The 20,176-nt window shown below is 41.0% G+C and overlaps 1 protein-coding gene across 1 annotated transcript in view; it reads right to left on the minus strand.

Moving 5' to 3' along the window:
* The window catches only part of EYS (eyes shut homolog), a 1,492,075-nt gene that overhangs the window by 875,833 nt on the left and 596,066 nt on the right, over nt 1-20,176 (minus strand). Inside the window, exon 20 of the mRNA XM_084624916.1 lies at nt 1,304-1,563. Within this exon, the coding sequence (XP_084481042.1) occupies nt 1,304-1,563 (260 nt within the window). The remainder of the gene's footprint in view (nt 1-1,303; nt 1,564-20,176) is intronic.

Genomic DNA, 20,176 nt, shown 5'->3' on the forward strand with positions numbered 1-20,176 from the left:
ATCCAGCCCAGTATCCTGTCTTCCGACAGTGACTAATGCCAGGTGTCCCAGAGGGAATGAACAGAACAGGTAATCATCAAATGATCTATCCCCTGTCACCTGTTCCCAGCTTCTGGCAAAAATCCCATCAGAGCTGCTGATTGTGCATGAGGATTGGGGCTCAGTCTGCTCGATCCATTACTCTCCTGAGGTACCAGCCCTTTTCACACACTGGTGTAGAGGGAGACCAAGGCTATGTTCAGGACTCTTCCCAATTCTCTCCACCCTCTTTCGAGCTGTAGTCCTTGGCATGGGAAGAAGCAAATGTAAGCAGCTCCTGTATGCCGCAGACTTCGATGGGGGCAGTTCTCTTGTGTGTCGGTAGGCAGGGACCACAAACAGACTGGCCCCAACTTTTGTACAATTAACAATTTTCAGTCATGCTGCTTTGTTTATTTATGTTTATCTGCCTTGTCTATTTAGGCTGTCAGTTCTTCACAGCAAGGACCATGTCTACATCTATGTTTGTACAACAGCAAACATAATATGCCTGGAATCCTGAGTGGAGACTCTAAGCATTAATGTGGTACAAATAACACATTTATTGCATGGCAAGATGGCTGATTTTAGTCTGGTGGGTCCTGTGCTTTTCTTGGCAGGGAGCTAAGATATCACCCTTTGCTCCTTGCTCTGAGTCCCAGCCCCTCTCATCCACTGTGGGTTTCTTACCCACATCCCCCTTAAGTGTGGTTACCCTCGGTCCTTAGATGCTGGAGGAAAGGGAGTCTCCCTGTCCTGCTGGGCAGGGTCACCCTTACTTCAGTTCTCAGGTCTTCCAAATCTCTCAACACACACCCAAGCTCCAGTCCTTCCTCCTCCACCCCTGTCTGCCTGACACAGGGGGGTATTATTAGGTTCCTAACAGGGCCTTAATTGACTGCAGGTGCTCCAATTAACCTGCAGCCACCATCCCTAGTCTACAGGGAACCACACCTTACTTAGCCTTGAGCTAATATATTTCCCCTCTAGCACTCTCCCACTGCTCCCTGGCCCTTCTGTATCACAATTGTAATAAAGTAATAGTAGTCAAAATGACCACTTTAGGATAAATCTCAACCTACTTCACAGAAATGTTATGAGGCATAATTTGTTAAATCTTTAAAAGTGCTTTACAATCTTTGGCTGGAAGGGTCTATATATTACTGTTTTGCAAAATGTGTGTTTAAATTTACCATACAGTTGCCATTTGCTTTGTGATTCAACAGGATGCCTAATATCCGCTACTGACAATTAGAAATTATTTGTAAACCATCTCAAATCTTACCTTTTTCACAAATACACAATGGATTCTGATCAGCTTGTGCTAAGCAGGTTGAGTTGTTTATACATGGATTGTAGGGTCGGTCACAGGGATTGTAGCGCTGCTGGCAAAAGTCACCAGTATAAAATGGTGGACAAATACATATAAACTGCCCCTGGATAGCAGACTCCTGACAGGTGGCTCCATTTAAGCATGGGTTAGAATCACATTCATTGATATCTTCAGTGCATTGTGGCCCTGCCCAGCCTGCTGTACATGTACATCTGGAAAAGAGGGGTTTGGGTTTGGGTTGGGGTAGAAACAGTGGTTAAGCTTATTCAGAACAATTAGTAACCCCAGTAGTAATGGCAAAACAAACTGAAGATAATAAAAAAAATGTTTTATGGTTACAAAGAAGTGTATCTAAAGAACAACTAACATATAACCCAGTCCCCAATTCTTTCTGTCTCTACAATGAGAGAGAGAGAGAGAGAGAGAATGTAGGTGAGGTAATATATTTTATTAGACCAATTTCTCTTGTGAAAAAGACAAGCTTTCAAGCTACACAGAGCTCTCCTTTAGGAAGAGGAGCTATGCGTAGCTTGGAAGCTTGTCTCTTTACCAACAGAAGCTGGTCCAGTAAAAGATTTCACCTCACCCTCCTTGTCTCTCTAATATCCTAGGACCAACATTAAAACAACACTGCAAACATCTCTCATCATAGTCATTCTGTTTATGCTGCGGAAAAAAGTCAGTCAAACGTTGGTCATGGAGATTTCTTATATAAACTATTCCCCTTCAATCAAAATTAGTAAATAGCTGTTTGCTAAAACTTCTGGAAGTGAAAAAAAGGAACATTTATTTACATTTAGCATTTGTTCCCCACATCTTGTCCACTATAACAGATTCATATCCCCAGGATCCCTGGGACTTTAGATTTTTAGGACTTCCATGAAAGTTTCCAATTTAATAATTTTAATTATTATCCTTACAGCGTACCATCTGTGAGAGGTTAGCTATCTGCCAATCCACTGAAAGCCATTCCACAAAGGTGGGAGTTTTCAGTTGTTCTGGTGTATGTGTTAAGAATATCCTTCCAATTGTCAGCAGAGCAGCCAATAGTTCATCATGTCCAGGGACACTGAAGAGATGTGAAAGGGCACCATGAACAGAATGCTTCAGCTCAAGCAGGATTAACTTTTAGTATCTGTTCAATAAAAGCATACATTTATTTCTGGTAATCCTGAAATTTCTCATGGGTCCATAAGGTGTAGAATAATGTACCTATATGTGAGCTCTCTCCTTCCAGCAAATATTTAATATTGGGAACACAGAGATTTGAGATGGAATGGAGTGTAAAATAGTTGAGTATTAAAATGTATACTGAACTTCCACTAGGGAGAGAAGATAATTTTAATTTAATTTATTTACAATGAAGCATATTTTGACCCCAATCACCATATATGAATTATGTTTCTACTCTACTTTACCACTATGCAATGAATTTTAGTTTAACATGGAAGATAATATTCTTAATGGAGTGATAAATGCCCTATTATATGTGATACTGTGAAATAGTCAATAAAATGGCCCTGATTCTCAAGCGTCTTTACTTTTGTGTAGTAATTTACACCTGTGCTAAATACTAGCAAATCAGAACAGGAGTTTTACACCTACTTTTCATAGGAATAACAGGAGACTAACAAATTTATTTGGGCATAAGCTTTCATGGGCTAGAGCCCACTTCATCAGATGCATGGAGTGGAAAATACAAGAGCAGGTATAAACACATGAAAAGATGGAAGTTGCCTTACTAAGTGTGAGGCAAGTCTAACAAGACAATTCAATTAACAGTAGCATACCCAGGGAGGAAAAATTACAGGAGCAGGTATAAAAGTTATTTTTCCTCCTTGGGTATGCTACTGTTAATTGAATTGTCTCGTTAGACTTACCCCACAGTTGGTAAGGCAACTTCCATCTTTTCATGTATTTATACCTGCTCTTGTATTTTGCACTCCATGCATCTGATGAAGTGGGCTCTAGCCCATGAAAGCTTATGCCCAAATAAATTTGTTAGTCTCTAAGGTGCTACAAGGACCCCTCGTTGTTTTTGCTGATACAGACTAACACGGCTACCACTCTGAAACCTAACACAATGAAGGAGAACTTGTTGATGACAAGTATATTCTTTCATTATTTGAAAGGCTATTTAAGTCTCAGACTCAAAACAGCCCCTATGTTTTGTTTTATATAGATTACTGAACTTCATGCATAGACATAGCCTTAACTAGTTTTAAAATTACATACCCTTAATTATTAATAACAGAAAAAATAAATCAGTTCTCAGTGAAACTGTCTTCCACCACCAAAATAAATAAAATAAAATAAAAATAAATTTACTTTATATTCCAAGCTTTTAGGAAAATCATATGAATGGATTCCATTATTTCCCCACGCATTGTACCTGGAAGCACATTAACTCTTAATAGCAAAACACATCCCAATTTAAAAATAAATAAATAAAATAAAATTATAAAAGTGCAAAAATAAAGCTATTTCATATCAAAGCAGCTGACATAAATTAGACTGCCATTTTTATTCACAACATTTTAAGGACTACTTAAAACATACAGGTGAAAAGAGCTTTGAAATAATCACTTTTTGCACTCAAAAAATAGGAAAGGCTTCCTAGGAGATAGTGTACATGGTGTACATCGTAGTGAAGGTTTGTTAAATAAGGTATAAAGAAAGAGACTGTCTATTGTATAAAGGGGTGCATGTAACTCTATGAATTCTGAATGTGATTTTGAGAATCTTGCTGTTATTGTTAGCAAATGAACATGTGGTACAACGAAAATGGAAAATAATCCAACATGCAAAATATAAAGTAGGAGGGTACAACAAACATATAAGTAAAAAAAAATACAAAAGTGTCAGACTCAGAAAGGCTTATGTAGACATCACATACGTTTTAGCCACTCAAGTGCCCTCAGGGTCAGCAGTATGGAGTCTGGAAAGTCCTTCTGATAGACCAGCATGAGAAGATCAGCCATTCAGGTAGGGATGTGAGGTTCTCCACCATACCTCAGCTACACAGAGGGCTGTTCTCAGGTCCACAAGTATGGTCATTTGTTTCACATGTCACCAGCCCACATCTGAAATGGTTGAGATTGCACGACAGATAGCATGGCAGCTCAAAGCCAGGCAATCTTTCATTAAACTGAATGACGCAGAAGGAGTTTCTTAGAGAAGGAGCAGCTCATTCCCATTCTGCTTGCTACAACATGACAGCATCTGCTGTGGAGAAGGTCGGTAATATAGTCCAGATTGGTCTTCTGCTGGTGAGTCGGTGGTGAGCACCTCCTATCTATCTTTGAAAACTGGCAAATCCCCTGGATTTTGACAAGGAGATTCTTTGTTGTAATATAATGCCTGAGGTTAGCAGGTTAGTCCCTGTTATTATTCTCATCATCTGAGTCAATTGCATATCAACTAGCTTTGCATGGGGAGAGTTTAATCACACAGGAGCACAGTATTCTCAAACTGATTAGCAGAGAACGAGCCCAAGCTGTGCAGTGTTTGTTCATTAGCTCCCCCAAGCTCAGCCCACAGACTTATTTAAGAGGTAATTGCTACTCCTAATCTTCTGAGCTACCTTGGAGAGATGGTCCTTATAGGTAAGTGTGCAAACTATAGTACTTCTAGATATACTGGTTTGGGGCATGTGCCAGTAATTCTCCATTCAAGAAAATGTTAAGTTCTCATGAAGCATTAGCATGATTGAGATGAAAGCATGACAATGTTGTCTGATTCCCTGGGCTTAAGTCTCCACCTCTTGCAATAGCCACTGATGGCTGCCATATTTTGGTTCAGGTTGCCCTCAATCTTTCTGAAATCTCTGCCTCTTGAATCTAGACAGATGTCATCTACGTACTTGAATGGCCTTGAGATTGTTGGAGGCAGATCATTAGTAAATATGTTGAAAAAAGTAGGGCAAGAACAGATCCCTGAGGGAGTCCATTTGCTTGGATCCTCAGTTATGCTCAGTTAATGCTCATATGCTCAGTTAATTTCCTAGCATTGCTTGGAATTGTCTGTTTCAAAGCATCATTTCTGTAGCCATAACAAACTATAGAGGTAACATCTTTGACATCTTGACCAGGAGGCCAGTGTGCCAGACAGTATCATATGCTGTTGCAATTTCAACAAACACAGTCCCAGTCCTTTTATTCCATTGAGAACCATTTTCTATACAGCGGGTAAGAGCAAGAACTTTGTCACAAGTACTCCTATTAGGCCTGAAACCTGACTGGTCATCAGTCAAGAAACTGTCTTACTAAGGGTACATATCTTTGCAGAATAAGTTGCTTCAAAAGTTTGTCAGAGCAGCTCGCAAGTGACATCAGATGGTAGATAGATAGAAGGGAATGATTTTTTCCTGGGTTTGGTATAGCTATCATCCTTATTCTTAGGGATCTTATTCCCTTGGATGATATACAAAAGGAAAATTGAGAGCCACTTCATGCTCTTCTTACCAAGATATAATCACATAGAATCATAGAATATCAGGGTTGGAAGGGACCTCAGGAGGTCATCTAGTCCAACCCCCTGCTCAAAGCAGGACCAATCCCCAATTAAATCATCCCAGCCAGGGCTTTGTCAAGCCTGACCTTAAAAACTTCTAAGGAAGGAGATTCCACCACTCCCTAGGTAACACATTCCAATGCTTCACCACCCTCCTAATGAAAAAGTTTTTCCTAATATCCAACCTAACCCCCCCCCCCCCCCCGCACTGCAACTTGAGACCATTACTCCTTGTTCTGTCATCTGCTACCACTGAGAACAGCCTAGATCCATCCTCTTTGGAACCCCATTTCAGGTAGTTGAAAGCAGCTATCAAATCCCCCCTCATTCTTTCCTCTTCTGAAGACTAAACATCCCCAGTTCCCTCAGCCTCTCCTCATAATTCATTTGTTCCAGTCCCTCTAATCATTTTTGTTGCCCTCTGCTGGACACTTTCCAATTTTTCCACATCCATCTTGTAGTGTGGGGCCCAAAACTGGACACAGTACTCCAGATGAGGCCTCACCAGTGTTGAATAGAGGGGAAAGATCATGTCCCTCAATCTGCTGGAAATGCTCCTACTTCTAAAGCCCAAAACGTTATTAGCCTTCTTGGTAACAAGGGCACACTGACTCATATCCAGCTTCTCATCCACTGTAACCCCCAGGACCTTTTCTGCAGAACTGCTGCCGAGCCATTTGGTCCCTAGTCTGTAGCAGTGCATGGGATTCTTCCGTCCTAAGTGCAGGACCCTGCACTTGTTCTTGTTGAACCTCATCAGATTTCTTTTGGCCCAATCCTCTAATTTGTCTAGGGCCCTCTCTATCTTATCCCTACCCTCCAGCATATTCACCACTTCTCCCAGTTTAGTGTCCTCTGCAAACTTGCTGAGGTTGCAATTCACAACATCCTCCAGAACATTAATGAAGATAGTGAACAAAACCAGCCTAAGGACAGACCCTTGGGGCACTCTGCTTGATACGAGCTGCCAACTAGACATGGAGTCATTGATCATTACCCGTTGAGCCGGACGATCTAGCCAGCTTTCTATCCACCTTATAGTCCATACATCCAGCCCATACTCCTTTAACTCCTGGCAAGAATACTGTGGGAGACCATGTCAAAAGCTTTGCTAAAGTCAAAGAATAACACGTTCACTGCTTTCCCGTCATCCACAGTACCAGTTATCTCATCATAGAAGGCATTAGATTAGTCAGGCATGACTTGCCCTTGGTGAAACCATGCTGACTGTTCCTGATCACTTTCCTCTCCTCTAAGTGCTTCAAAATTGATTCCTTGAGGATCATCTCCATGATTTTTCCAGGAATTGAGGTGAGGCTAACTGGCCTGTAGTTCCCAGCATCTTCCTTCTTCCCTTTTTTAAAGATGGGCACTACATTAGTCTTCCAGTCGTCCAGGACCTCCCCGATTGCCATGAGTTTTCAAAGATAATGGCCAATGGCTCTGCAATCACATCCGCCAACTCCTTTAGCACTCTCAGATGCAGCACATCCGGCCCCATGGACTTGTGCTCGTCCAGCTTTTCTAAAGAGTCCCAAACCACTTCTTTCTCCACAGAGGGATGGTCTCCTCCTCCCCATGCTGTGCTGCCCAGTGAAGTAGTGTGGGAGCTGACCTTGTTTGTGAAGACAGAGGCAAAAAAATCATTGCGTATGTTAGCTTTTCTCACATCCTCTGTCACTAGGTTGCCTCCCTCATTCAGTAAGGGGCCCACACTTTCCTTGACTTTCTTCTTCACATATTGGTAAAATCTTGTCAAAGCCATATACTTTTCCAGTTTTCTTGCAGCTCAGTGCTGTATCCACTTCCTCAGTGAAGAAAGGCTGGAAGATATGTTTCTCACTCAGAGATAGGACCAGTCTGTATCAGCACATTACTTATTTACTGACTTCTCAAAGGATCCAACCCTGTTGACTTTTGCAATATTAGTTAGTTTTGTGATGATGCTGTTCAGGGACACTTCACAGTGACATATAGGTGATGCTTTCTGTGCTGCTCTAAGCTTCCTTATGAGCTACCAGGCTTTCCTGCTAGAGCTTGTCATGTGCATATTTGATAAAACTTCTTCTGAATGTTCCTTACAATGAGCATTGTGGCTGTCAATAAAGTGGTTTGCTCCCTCTGGGTCACCAGACTCTTCACCCTGCTTACAAAGTTCTTCACATTCCTCATCTAAGAAGAGTATGTAAATATTTTGGTAGCCATGTAGGATAGATTTAGTGACTCTTTTGAAAGGCGATTTTGAGAAGTGAGTGTAAGCATTTTCTACAGATGTATTATGCGGAACACACATTTCACACTCATTGGTCAACTCTGAATATTTTTCAGTCTACTTCTCTAATTCCACCACAATCTAAGGACAGTGATTATTGCTCTTATCCAAGTAAGAATGGGATATCCTATGAATGGGGTGGTGCTTGTTGTGTGGAGAGAACTCCAGAAGAAGTTGATAATGATTGGCTCCTTGATAAGGTGACCCAAGGTCAGGAAATTAGCCATACCCCACTGTCAGAGGTGAGTTACTGTTTAGGGTCATGCAGGAGACATAAAACATTTATAGAAGTCCAATCCATTTTTTTTTTCAGATTTCTCTGCACCCCATGAGGTGTGGTGTCCACTGAAATCCACAGCATAGATGGATGTTGAAGTGTTGCTAGAGGTGGAACATCCCAGGCTTCATTTATAAACATTCACAACTTTAAACTTACGACTCATTTGTTGTAACAGTGAGCTGAAATACTTGGTAGGGCCCTTGCATCATCAATAACAGATTTTACACACATGGCTCTGTTAGTACAATCTTCATGGATAATATGGCAATGTCAGTCAATTGGCAAAGAAAAAAATCTACATGTGTTTCTTGGAGACAGATAACCTCCTTGTTGTAGTTAATATTGACAGGAGTGGCATAATAAGAAGACAGTTGGTCAACAACAATGTTCAACATGCAAGCTTCTCCTTGCTTTAGACCAGTCAGCCACCCCAAAAAATATTCCAGGCATTATTAGGATGCAAAAATTCACCATCACATATTTGGAATTACTGTGTGAGAGAGAAAGAGACAAAAAGTGTGTATTGCGGAGGAGATGAACTAGGTGACATTTCAGAATACTTTAAGACAAAGTAAGCGGTGAACGATAGAGTAAATGTTCCCTGACTCCTTCCTTCCTCCACCATCTTTATGTATGCTTTCATGTTGAGTTGACATTCTCTGGTGGAAGAGGACAATATTGTGGACCAGCATTTACCTTCCTGCAGCAGGGTCATGACTACCATACCCCCACCTCTCCCATGAGAGACCTCTCCCACTACTGTAAGCTGATCTTGCGTGTACTTTCCCAATCCCTCCACCAATACATATTGGTGCATGCATTGCTTTCCAGCTTCCTGGCCCCTTCTCCCATGGGGGAGAAGTTAAGGTATGTCTGCTTAGAGAATTCCCCTGGTCAGGCTCTCCTTGCCTTTTCTAGTGCTTCCTTCCTGTGCTCTTTTTAAACCACCTGCCTGTTAATGGGCTAATTGGCTCATTAACTTTCTAACACTTGGTCTGGCCTAGTCATGCCTGATCATTAGGCCTTCTCTGAGGGAACTTAATTGGTGCTAATAGAGACCACAGTGTTGGCTCAAGCTCTATCTCTTGGCATTCTGTAACATACTCCCCTCCTTTCTAATGGAAGGGTGTTTCCTCCCTCTTACTCTCTCTTATTTACTGGAGGTTGTATTAGGGCAATGCCTCTGCTCACCCTCAGGGTGGTCATCTTGGGTGCTCCTAAAGGGTCTGTCCATTCTTCACTCATAAAAATCACATCCTGTGGGTGGAGGTCACGCCCATAGTTCTGTCTTTTCCCACAGATCCTCACATCAAGGGCAGCCTGTTGAGTTATTCTTTCTGTGTCTGGTCTCTTTGTTTGGTGTTGATTTGCTCTTACCCTTTTTGCCTTCTGAATATCCTGCATCTCTGTTTTGCCCAGCCCTCCAAAGCATTCCAGGGATGTCTCTTCCTGACATTCTAGAGGTAAGGGCTCAACTAACAATTCAACCTCCAGGGATTAGCTTCTGTTACTTCCACCCCTTGATCCTGTATCTTTCTCTTCCTCCTCCTTGCTCTTGGTACCTTGGGTGGGACTTCTCTGTCATCTCTTTCTCTATGGCTTGTAATTTCATATCTAGTTTTCTCCAGCTCCTCTGCAGCCTTTTTCTTTCCTAATGGAAAGGGCTAACAATTCATGCCCAGTACAAGGGGGTGGGGCAATCCCTCCACTATTCCTATGCATTTCCACATAAACTTCCCCTTGACTTCCAGGGGACCTCTGCCACAGTGCGGAATTTCTTGTTCCCATGTACACTTCCAGTTTGACCATAGTTCCAGGAAGTATCCAGTGGGGCTTCACTAGCTCCCACCTGATTAACAAACAGGCTGAATCAGTGTCCATTCGATCCCTCTGGTACATCCTCCCTACAACTACCAAGATGGTAAGAGCTTTCTTCCTTTTTCTTTTTTGACTGGAAGTCCCGACCCAGCCATGCTGTTCTGAAAACTGCACTTCCTGCATGGGCAATCTCTATTTATGTGTCCTTCGTGGACAGACTGGAAACATGCTATGGCTCAAGTCCACTTCCCCACCCCAGTTCCTTCAGGCTCCTCCATCTTCCTCTCAATGCCTCTCTCAATGCACTTTCCATTTGGAGAGTCCCTGATCCCCCAGATCTAGTCCCTTAAACTGTCTGGCTGTAGCCAATGTGTCAGTTTCTGATCAAATACATGGGGATCTCACAGTTCTAAATTTCTGGTGGTACTTCCACCACAGGATTCACCAAACTGCAGCATTGATGTTGTACCTGGGCTTGCTCCCTTATAAATTCCTGCAGGCTCTTTTGCTGCTCTGCCCACCAAACAAGCAAGGACTGTTTCTCTGCATGGTGGGATTATTGGAAGGTCTGGTAAGATCTTCTGTATTTCTTCTTGTTGCTCCATCAGCCATTGCCTGGACTACCAACTGTCTATACTAATCACTCAATCAGGTTCTCCATTCACATGGAGGTAGACAAGGTCACAGATGTGATGGGGTGCTGATAATGTACTCCCATTACTCCCACAAACACAGACCGCTCAGAGACCTTCTTGCTTGCAAACACGGTGTGCACTTTATTTACAGTGTGTCCATCCCTCCACCAATACATATCAGTGTATCCACACCTTTCCAGTGTTTTCCAACTTTCCAGCCCCCTTCTCCCATGGAGATGGGGTGTGTGTGAGATGTCTCTACTAAGAGAGCTTCCCTTGTCAGGTTATCCTTGCCTTCTCTCATTTGTCTTTTCTCTGTCTGCCCCTTCATAGAATATCAGGGTTGGAAGGGACCTCAGAAGGCCATCTAGTTCAACCGCCTGCTCAAAGTAGCACCAATCCCCAACTAAATCCCCTTCCTTCTCAAGCATTTCCCTTCCTGTGCTCTTTATAAACTATGCACCTGTTAATGTACTAATTAGTTCATTAACTTCCTAACCCCAGTTTTGCCTAGTAATCAGGTGAACCCCTGAGCATTGTGCAATTCAGGGGGAACCTAATTTGGGCTAACAGTGACTAGAGTGTTTGCTCAAGCTACATCACTCAGCACTGTCATACATCCATATGACCTTCGTGCCTCCATTTTCATGATGTAAACACTTTACAATGTGCGGATAGGAGCAGAGTGTCTTGGAGATTTAAACAAGGATTACAATTGGGGTCGGGGGGGGGGGGCAATTCTATTTCCACTGTACCAATGGAACCACTTCCTTCAATGGGAGTAGCATTTTTCCACATTTTGCCTGCCTCAAAACTATCCAGTCCACTGGATAGTGCCTGGATATTTGAGTACTTCTCCAAGCTGTGACATTGACTCAGAGTTATTCAATCAGGGAAATGAAATTTGCACAGAGTACAGCAGATAAAATATGGACAGTGTTGCATGACTTAGTAAAATTATTAATAAAGCTTTGCTTGATTCACAGACTCTACTTGTCACACAACTACTTTCCAGCATAATTTGTTTTATTCAGCCTTTCAGTTATGTTTTTCAGCCAAATATACTTAAAATTTTTCTAGAAGAAAATAAAATACTTTACCTAGATTCAGTAGATTAATGTGTTGTGGTGTCCTTATTGATCTGAAAACTGTTGATGATCCCAGCTACATAAATCATGCAAGGATAGCCTGACAAGACATTTCTAATCTGAAGATTTTTTTTTAACTAACAAATACTGCATCAAATAGAATGAACAATAAAACTGGATAATGATGTTGTATAGGCCACAGATGTGGTTTACCAAACAAGTATTACAAGTGGTCTGATGTAACAGTGTTAATACATTCTCATTTGGAATTTTGAGAAATTATCTGATTTTGAATTCTAACTCCATTTGCTATGTGTCTGTTTTTCCATGAAATATGAATTCATGTGGGTTCCATTAAAGGGCCTTGAGAAATCCTGATGACCACCCATCCATAACTAAAACACCCTCAAAATAAGAATCTTTTGCTTTCTTAGGTTTTATTAGGAGATTGGGCCTAAATCCTCAGCTGTGGCCATTACGTATTGGGTGCAGCTGAGGTGAGAAGGGACTGAGGCACAAAAAGGCACTGCAGCTGCCTGGTCCCTGATGACTTTTAAAGACGCCTTAGGGTTGCTGTAAACTATGTTGGCTGGCTTTGGCCCTAAGGGTACATTATGTCAGATGGGAATCAATGAAGTACAGCAACTGCCAGGCCTAGAGAAGAATAATGTAGTAACTGGTTCTATGTCAGCCAGCAACTCTTTCATACCAGGAAAACAAGCTTGTTTTTTCATCTCCTTTGCACTGCCAGAAGTGTACAAAGGAGCAACATTGTAGGAGAGCATCTTCTCTAGATACTCAAGTCTGCATTTTATATTATAAATAGCTGCAACAGTCATATCCAACAGCCATTCACTGGTTCGGTGTGGCAGAGTTTTTGTAACAACATCATCTTTCCATCTGTCACTACTGTCTGTTCATAATTCTAGAATTTTTCAGTGCCTTTTTTTCAACTGTAAAAGCCTTAACAGTGAGTGCATCCCAAGTCAACTCAGCTAGTAGCAGTGGGAAAAGTTCTACCCAGGAAGGAGAATGCCAAGTCTTGACAAATACTGAAATGAAGCCAATTAGGACTGACCAAACCGAGCATTTCTGAATAAGCAATTTTGCTTTCAGTTTGTTTGACAGTAGATAAACAGAAGAAATGGGACTGCTTAGCCTTGTGAATTCTGTGCCAAGTTTGCACAAACCATCAATCAATCAACGTATTTGTCTTTGCCATAGTTACAGGTGTTTCTACAGAACAAAATGTTAAATGCAGAAGCATAAAAAGCCAGTGTCAAATCTGTGTTTCTTGCTCGACATGCAAATGGAAAGAACTGAATATCTGAATTAAACTCTTAGCTATCTTATGCCCATCAATCACCAGCTTCTTTGTTTGGTAGGATCTTGATGGAAAATGGCATGACATTCAGTGAAGATTAAGTCAGCCTATTAGATTCACTGCGCACATAACAAACAAGGGTTTGTATTCTCCAGTGCACTCAACAAAGCCAAACAGCAGGTTGTAGCACTGTAGAGTTATTAATTTTCCCCCTCTGCAAGTTAGAGCTGCTGCACTGTCTTAAGATAGACAAGAGAAGGTTTCTTTCCAGTGTATGCACATTTTCTGTGTACTTTAAATGCAGTTTGAAACATTAATGAGAATGGGATTGTTTGCATTTTTTGTAAATGTAAACCCCTTTCACAGGTATTAATTATTCAGGGACCCTCCCCATCACACACTAATAGGAACCACAAGACTCCAGAAAGTAAATTTCCATATATCTCTCAGTCACACCCCTCTCAATCCTCATATACTCCCTCTTTTCCTCCCTTAACCCCTGAATTCTCTATTCCCTAAAAGTCTGTCACCCATCTCTCCTCAGGTGTCCCTCTGCCCTCTCCCCAGGTTCCTAGAAACTTTTACCCATAACAGTCCCCCTCATACCATTCCTCCCCACTAAGATCCTACATATCTCGGACATTGGCCTCTCAAGCACCCAATCCTCCTTTGCCTCTCCCAGTTCACCCCTCAAGTGCCTCCCAGTGCCTACCTCTCCAGCTCCCTGCCTAGTGCCCCTCCACAAGTCCCCTTACTCTGTTTCCCCCTCTCAATGTTGCACCCAAGACCCTCGTCTACCTGTTTTCCTTTCCCCGGCCTGACACGAAGTATTATGCTGCAGTCTATGGGGGAAAAAAAAGTAGTAATGAGCATCTGTCCATTGCACATTGTGAAGATAAATAAGGAGTGCTCCCAGAGCTCTCCTAGGTGAGAATGGCTGTACTCTGTCTCCAGTGCAGACCACGAATATAAAAGGTAACTTAAATTAAAGATGTAAGAAGAACATTTGAAACAGGAGTTGATGATGTATTGGATAAAGAGAAGACTGGAGAGAAGAGTCCCGACAAGTGCTCAACAATTCCTAAGAACTAGAAAATTTGGAACAGTCTGTGACAGAACACAATCCAGGAAAGTAATGAATAATAGCTGTGTCCATCTAATGGCAAACATGAAATTACTTGATGATCTCAGTCCATTTAACAATAATACTTAGCCTTCATTTAGCACATTACATGGTCATAGCATTGTACATACATTAAAAAATGAGTCTTCATAGGACTCCTATATGGTAGTTAAGTATTATTATCTTCATGTTATGAATGGTGAAGATAAAGCAGCAGTGTAAGGTGACTTATGCAAGATCACAAAACAAGGTAGTGCAGAGCTGGGATCAGAATTTAAAAGTGTTTTTCAACCATACTGTAGTTAGTGGCAGGACCTATAAAACCCCAACAAATAAACCTTTCATGACTACAGTTGTCCCTAATTTGCACCATTGTTTGTAATCTCAGGAAAGAAGTTAAAGATAGTATAAACAAGGACACTGAACTATCCTTGCCTCTCCTCCAGATCAAGGTTGAATCAGATTTGCAGGGAGTGTAAAAAAAATGGTGTTAAAATGACCAATTATGTGACAAGCTAGTGAATAGTGAGAAAACGTCTGTCAATCTGACAGTTTCATGACCACAGAATTCACTTAGCCTAGATTTGAAAAGAAATGCCCAAGATCTGAAGGAAAAAAGAAATAATGAAGGCAAATGGTTAAAAATTCATCCATAAGAAATGGTTTCCCAGTGGTTCTGATGATTCAACAGATTCTCTTATATGCTTATACATCAGTCATGAAGACTTTCCTGATCTTGTGTCTGACTGACCTAGACAGCTCACTTTGCAAACTGTGCTGAAGGGTATTGGAAGAAATTGTCAGTAAGTCGCTATAGCCACAGTTCATTCATGGCCTAAAGGCAAGAAGAAATGTTGACTGTGTTTTATAGAATAAGTTGATAAGTAAGGTAAGGACAGTTTTAGAACTAAAGTACCAAAGAAAAAGAATAGAACTAGAGATGTCATCAGCCATTATCAGCTATTAATAGAAGGGTGGACAATTAGGGAAATTAGGAAAAATGAAACTGTTAGAAGTATTGATTTAAACAAATATACAGCCATAATTTGCAAGTGCATAAAAACATAAGAACGGCCATAAGGGTCAGACCAAAGGTCCATCTAGTCCATTATCCTGTCTTCCAACAGTGGCCAGTGCCAGGTGCTTCAGAGGGAATGAACAGAACAGGTAATCTAGTGATCCGTCCCCAGTCACCCATTCCCAGCTCGTGGCAAACAGAGACTAAGGACACCATCCTTGCCCATCCTGGCTAATAGCCATTGATGGACCTATCCTCTATGAATTTATCTCATGCTTTTTTTAACCCTGTTATTGTCTTGGCCTTCACAACATCCTCTCACAAAGAGTTCCACAGGTTGACTGTGTGTTGTGTGAAGAAATACTTCCTTTTTTCGTTTAAATGTGTCGCCTATTAATTTCATTTGGTGACTCCTAATTCTTGTATTATGAAAAGGAATAAATAGCACTTCCTTATTTATTTTCTCCACACCAGTCAGGATTTTGTAGACCTTTATTATATTGCCCCTTAGTCGCCATTTTTCAAAGCTGAAAAATCCCAGTGTTATTAATCTCTCCTCAAATGGAAGCTATTCCAGACCCCTAATAATAGGTTTTGCCCTTTTCTAAACCTTTTCCAATTCCAATATATCTTTTTTTGAGAAGGCTGACCACATCTGTGTACGGTATTCAAGATATGGGCATACCATGGATTTATATAGATGCAACATGATATTTTCCATCTTATTATCTATCCCTTTCTTAATGATTCCCAATATTCTGTTTGCTTTTTTGACAGCTGCTGCACACTGAGTGGATGTTTTCAGAAAACTATCCACAATGACTCCAAGATCTCCTTCTTGAGTGATAACAGCTAATTTAGACCCCATCATTTTATATGTACAAGTTGGGATTATGTTTTCCGTGTGCATTACTTTGGATTTATCAACATTGAATTTCATCTGCCATTTTGTTGCTAGGTCACCCAATTTTGTAATATTATTGATGTAGTTTGTTAGATTAGTGGTGCTATTGGTCCAGATGGGTGAAGTATAGTATCTACCATCCTTAGGTGCCTAAATATATTTTTGAAAATATGGCCCTGAAGAACTTTTGAAAATGTTACTGTAATTGAGGCTATGTTAAATAGCTCAGAACCTTTGAGGTATGGGAGTTCCCCCTGATACTAGAAGCATGGACTTGGGAAATAAAATTTCCCAGGATAGATATCATTGGAGAAAAGACCATTTCATTTGAATGAAAGGCAGTCAACACTCTGGATTAAAATGCTAGACAATGGTAGTAACAGAACAGTTATTTTAACTGCTGCTTATCCTAAGTGCAGTTTGGAAAATCTTCTCTTTGTGGACATACACAATCTGGGAACTATTAGATATTTCTTCAAGGCTGTAAAAGTCCTAAACTGCTGAGGAAGGACAAAAAAAAAATCTACAAAATCATGTTCCTATGTATTGTTCAGTAGTTCCACTTCTCCTGCGGTAAAATCCCTTGGAACAGAACTGATTTAGGACTCAAACTTCGTGTGTGTCATACTGATTTGAAGCTGATTAGGCCCCAGTATGGAATCTTTTCTTTGGACAGTCTTCTTCACAGTGGTTTTAGTGATCACCTGTCTGCTTGATCCTGCGCTTGAAGAAACTGGCTTGTCAACTAGTAGGATTCTGAAGTTTGTTTCCTGAGGGTCTGAGAGTACCTTTACAGATTGTTCCAAAGAGTGGAGTTTCAGCCTCACATTTCACGACATGTGTGTCTTCATGGAGAAGAATAAGCATACCAAGTATCTGCTTAAGCAGAAAATATGCCTACTGTGCTATTCTCCAGGGGGAGTAGACCACCATAAGATGGAGTGAGCTTGAATCCCACACATTTTAAGTCTGTCATTTTGAGGAACCCTGTACAGGGATTTGATCCAGATGGTTGAAATTGGGTGGCAATGGTGGAAACAGAAGATCAATATTGGTTCTGAAGATTTTGAAGATTTCAAAGAAGTATAGAAAAAGCTAAGTAGCATAGCAGCAGGTTGGGTACACACCAGGCTCTGTCTTTCTGCTCTGGGTAGAAAGAGGGAATTGTGGGAGGGTTGTAAATTGCCCTGTACTTTATGCCCTTGTATGGAAGCTCGAGGTGGCACAGGGCTTATGAGTGACCCTGAAGGACGCTGCTAGTCAGAAAACCTTCAGTCTCACATGACTAAGTGAACGTACACCTATAGTGAGATACACACTGACATATACGTGAAATATCAGCAAATTCATGCAAATGTCTGTTTGTGGATAATTTGCAAATAAATAGAAAAAAAAAGGGGGGGGGTGCTAAATTTATTGGGTAAATTTTTCACTGGAGGTAGTTCACCCAAGTCTCAGTAAGACAACAAATCTAACCTACTAATTTCAGGGATTCATAGTATATGGATGTCAAGGTGATTTATGCACTTAGAAGCCTTGATTACATTAACTTTCAACGGTAACTTTTTCAAAAAGTAACTTACATATGAAGGAGCCTAAGAGTCTTGTGCAGAAAATCTTGGCATCTTCTTAAATTTCATATACTGTGACACTTTGAAATCTGAATATTGGCTTTGTTGTTTTACTAAGCCCTATGTTTACTAATTAAAGTGAACAATTCAATGACAAAAAAACCTGACACTGATGCAGAGTTAAAGTTGCTTGCTGGTATGTTCATCCCCTTGGAAAATGGTGAATGGAGCAAAACTCAAACTTCTGAAAAACCAGGAAATACAAGTTAAGGTTTCCCATGTAACCTTAACCCAGCTCTTTCAGCAATGCCATGATATGCCCCATACATACATATCTTTTTCTCTGTCAACCTCACAGTTGCTGAAATGTGCAAGCTCTTTGTCTCCTTTTACAACCTATTCACTCTCACCCACAGAATTCCACCTATTAAAAGTCAAAATGGAAAAAAGCTGGAGCTGCAGCGTGGTTGGGGTGCTGGGAGGTTGGGGTTCACTGGCAGTGTTGGAAGTTGCAGGGGTGGCGTGCAGGGGTTAGGTTATACTGGTGCAGCAGGGGGTGCAAAAGAATTAGAATGAGCAGTCAGAGCTGGGGAGTACGGGGAGGTTCGGGTACACAGGCAGAACTTTGGGGTGCACAGGCTAGAGATACAGCAGCTTAGGGTGCACTGGCAGAGCCGGAGGAGGTGCTGTGCATGGAGCTCCCAACTTCTCTCACCTCCCTTAGCATCCATCCCCATTTACCCCCTTCCATTAACCTCTTCCCCTTGCTGCACCCCGAGCTCCTCTCTCTTCTATTACCCTATTCCTCTGTCCCCTAATATCTCTTTCCCCTCTCAGGAAACATTCACATGTCTATTGTTTTCCTCATAAATACTTTGATTACGTCACCCCCAATATGAAATTATCATCCATGACTCGCAAATTGCACAACCTCCTGCTACTCAGTTCAAAACTCATTTTGTCTTAGGTGGGGGCTTGTCAACAACTTATCTTTAGTTGGGTTAATTGAAGGGTGAGTTCACAGCCATCAAGAGGTCTGTGATTCATCCTGTCATTTGTTCCTCTCCATTCAACAGTACAAAGTAGCAGGAGGACACCATTTTGGGAGGGCCTCTAACTCCAGAACCCCTTAGTCAAATGACACCAAATTTGGATCAGTAATATTACCATATAGCATCATGAGGCACACAAAATTTTTAAGCAACCTGAATAACTCTTTGATTTTAAGAGCACTTGCAAAATTAGAATTAAAAAAATATGAAATGTCAGGAATGGAAACCCTTTAGCCATTTCTCTATATTGGCACATGCACAGTGTAAAAAAAAGTACATTTTTTTCTTAATAATTGTTCTCAGTTTGTATCCCCTCAAAGATTTAGTGGTGCCATCCAATACTTTGGGTACACTCAACAGATTGAGAACATTTTGACCTGCATCACATCAATAGTTTGATCTCTAGTTCAGGGTTGGGGGAGGGGAACTAAGGCAAAAACAAAAAACACTTTGTAGATTTTGGTTTTTTTTTAAAGACTATTTTTTTTCTAGGCTCATCTCTCTGGAACCTTGTGCTCAAATGACTCCAGGTTTGGGGCCCTAAATCTTCCCTGCATACTCCTGAGGTACACCAAGTTTTTAAGTATTCCAACTAAGTATGTTGATTTTAGAGAACTGAGAAAGATCCATATTTAAACAGATGTCCAGAGGCAACCTTAACTACAGTGGAACTGGACAGCCTTCTCCAAGTTGATGGGGATTTAACTATAGATAAGAATCATTTCATGTCTGTAGGCCTAGGAAAAATGGTTTCATGTAAATAAGCACACCTGCTTATTCCTTCTAGCTTCAGGTATGTTCCAGAGTAGTATTATAACAAAAGTATAGGTTTCCTGAACATGCATAAAAATGAAACGTGCAAAATAATAAACAAATCTATAAGAGTATACCCTTGCACATTTCCAACTCTACTATTTTACGGAGGCATCTATTTACAATTGCTTGATTTTTTTTCTCTGTTTGTTCTGGTATCCTTTCGTGTAATTTAAGCTGTACATTTAAAATGGATGCCTGCCATATGCTCAAGTTACAATAGCAATTTGTATTTTCTCATTCTGAGCAGATAGTTCTGAGCCACCCATTATCTATTTTCCAAGCTTCCTGAATTAGAAGTCAGAATAATCAACCCTTTTCCCATTCTACACTAATAATACAAAGAGCCACATTAAAAAAAACAAACAAACAAAAAGAAAACTCTGTAAACACAAGTGTACCCAACCTATGCGTT

This window comes from Lepidochelys olivacea (genome assembly GCF_965140295.1).
Source record: "Lepidochelys olivacea isolate rLepOli2 genome assembly, chromosome: 3".
In the NCBI taxonomy this organism is placed as follows: domain Eukaryota; kingdom Metazoa; phylum Chordata; order Testudines; family Cheloniidae; genus Lepidochelys; species Lepidochelys olivacea.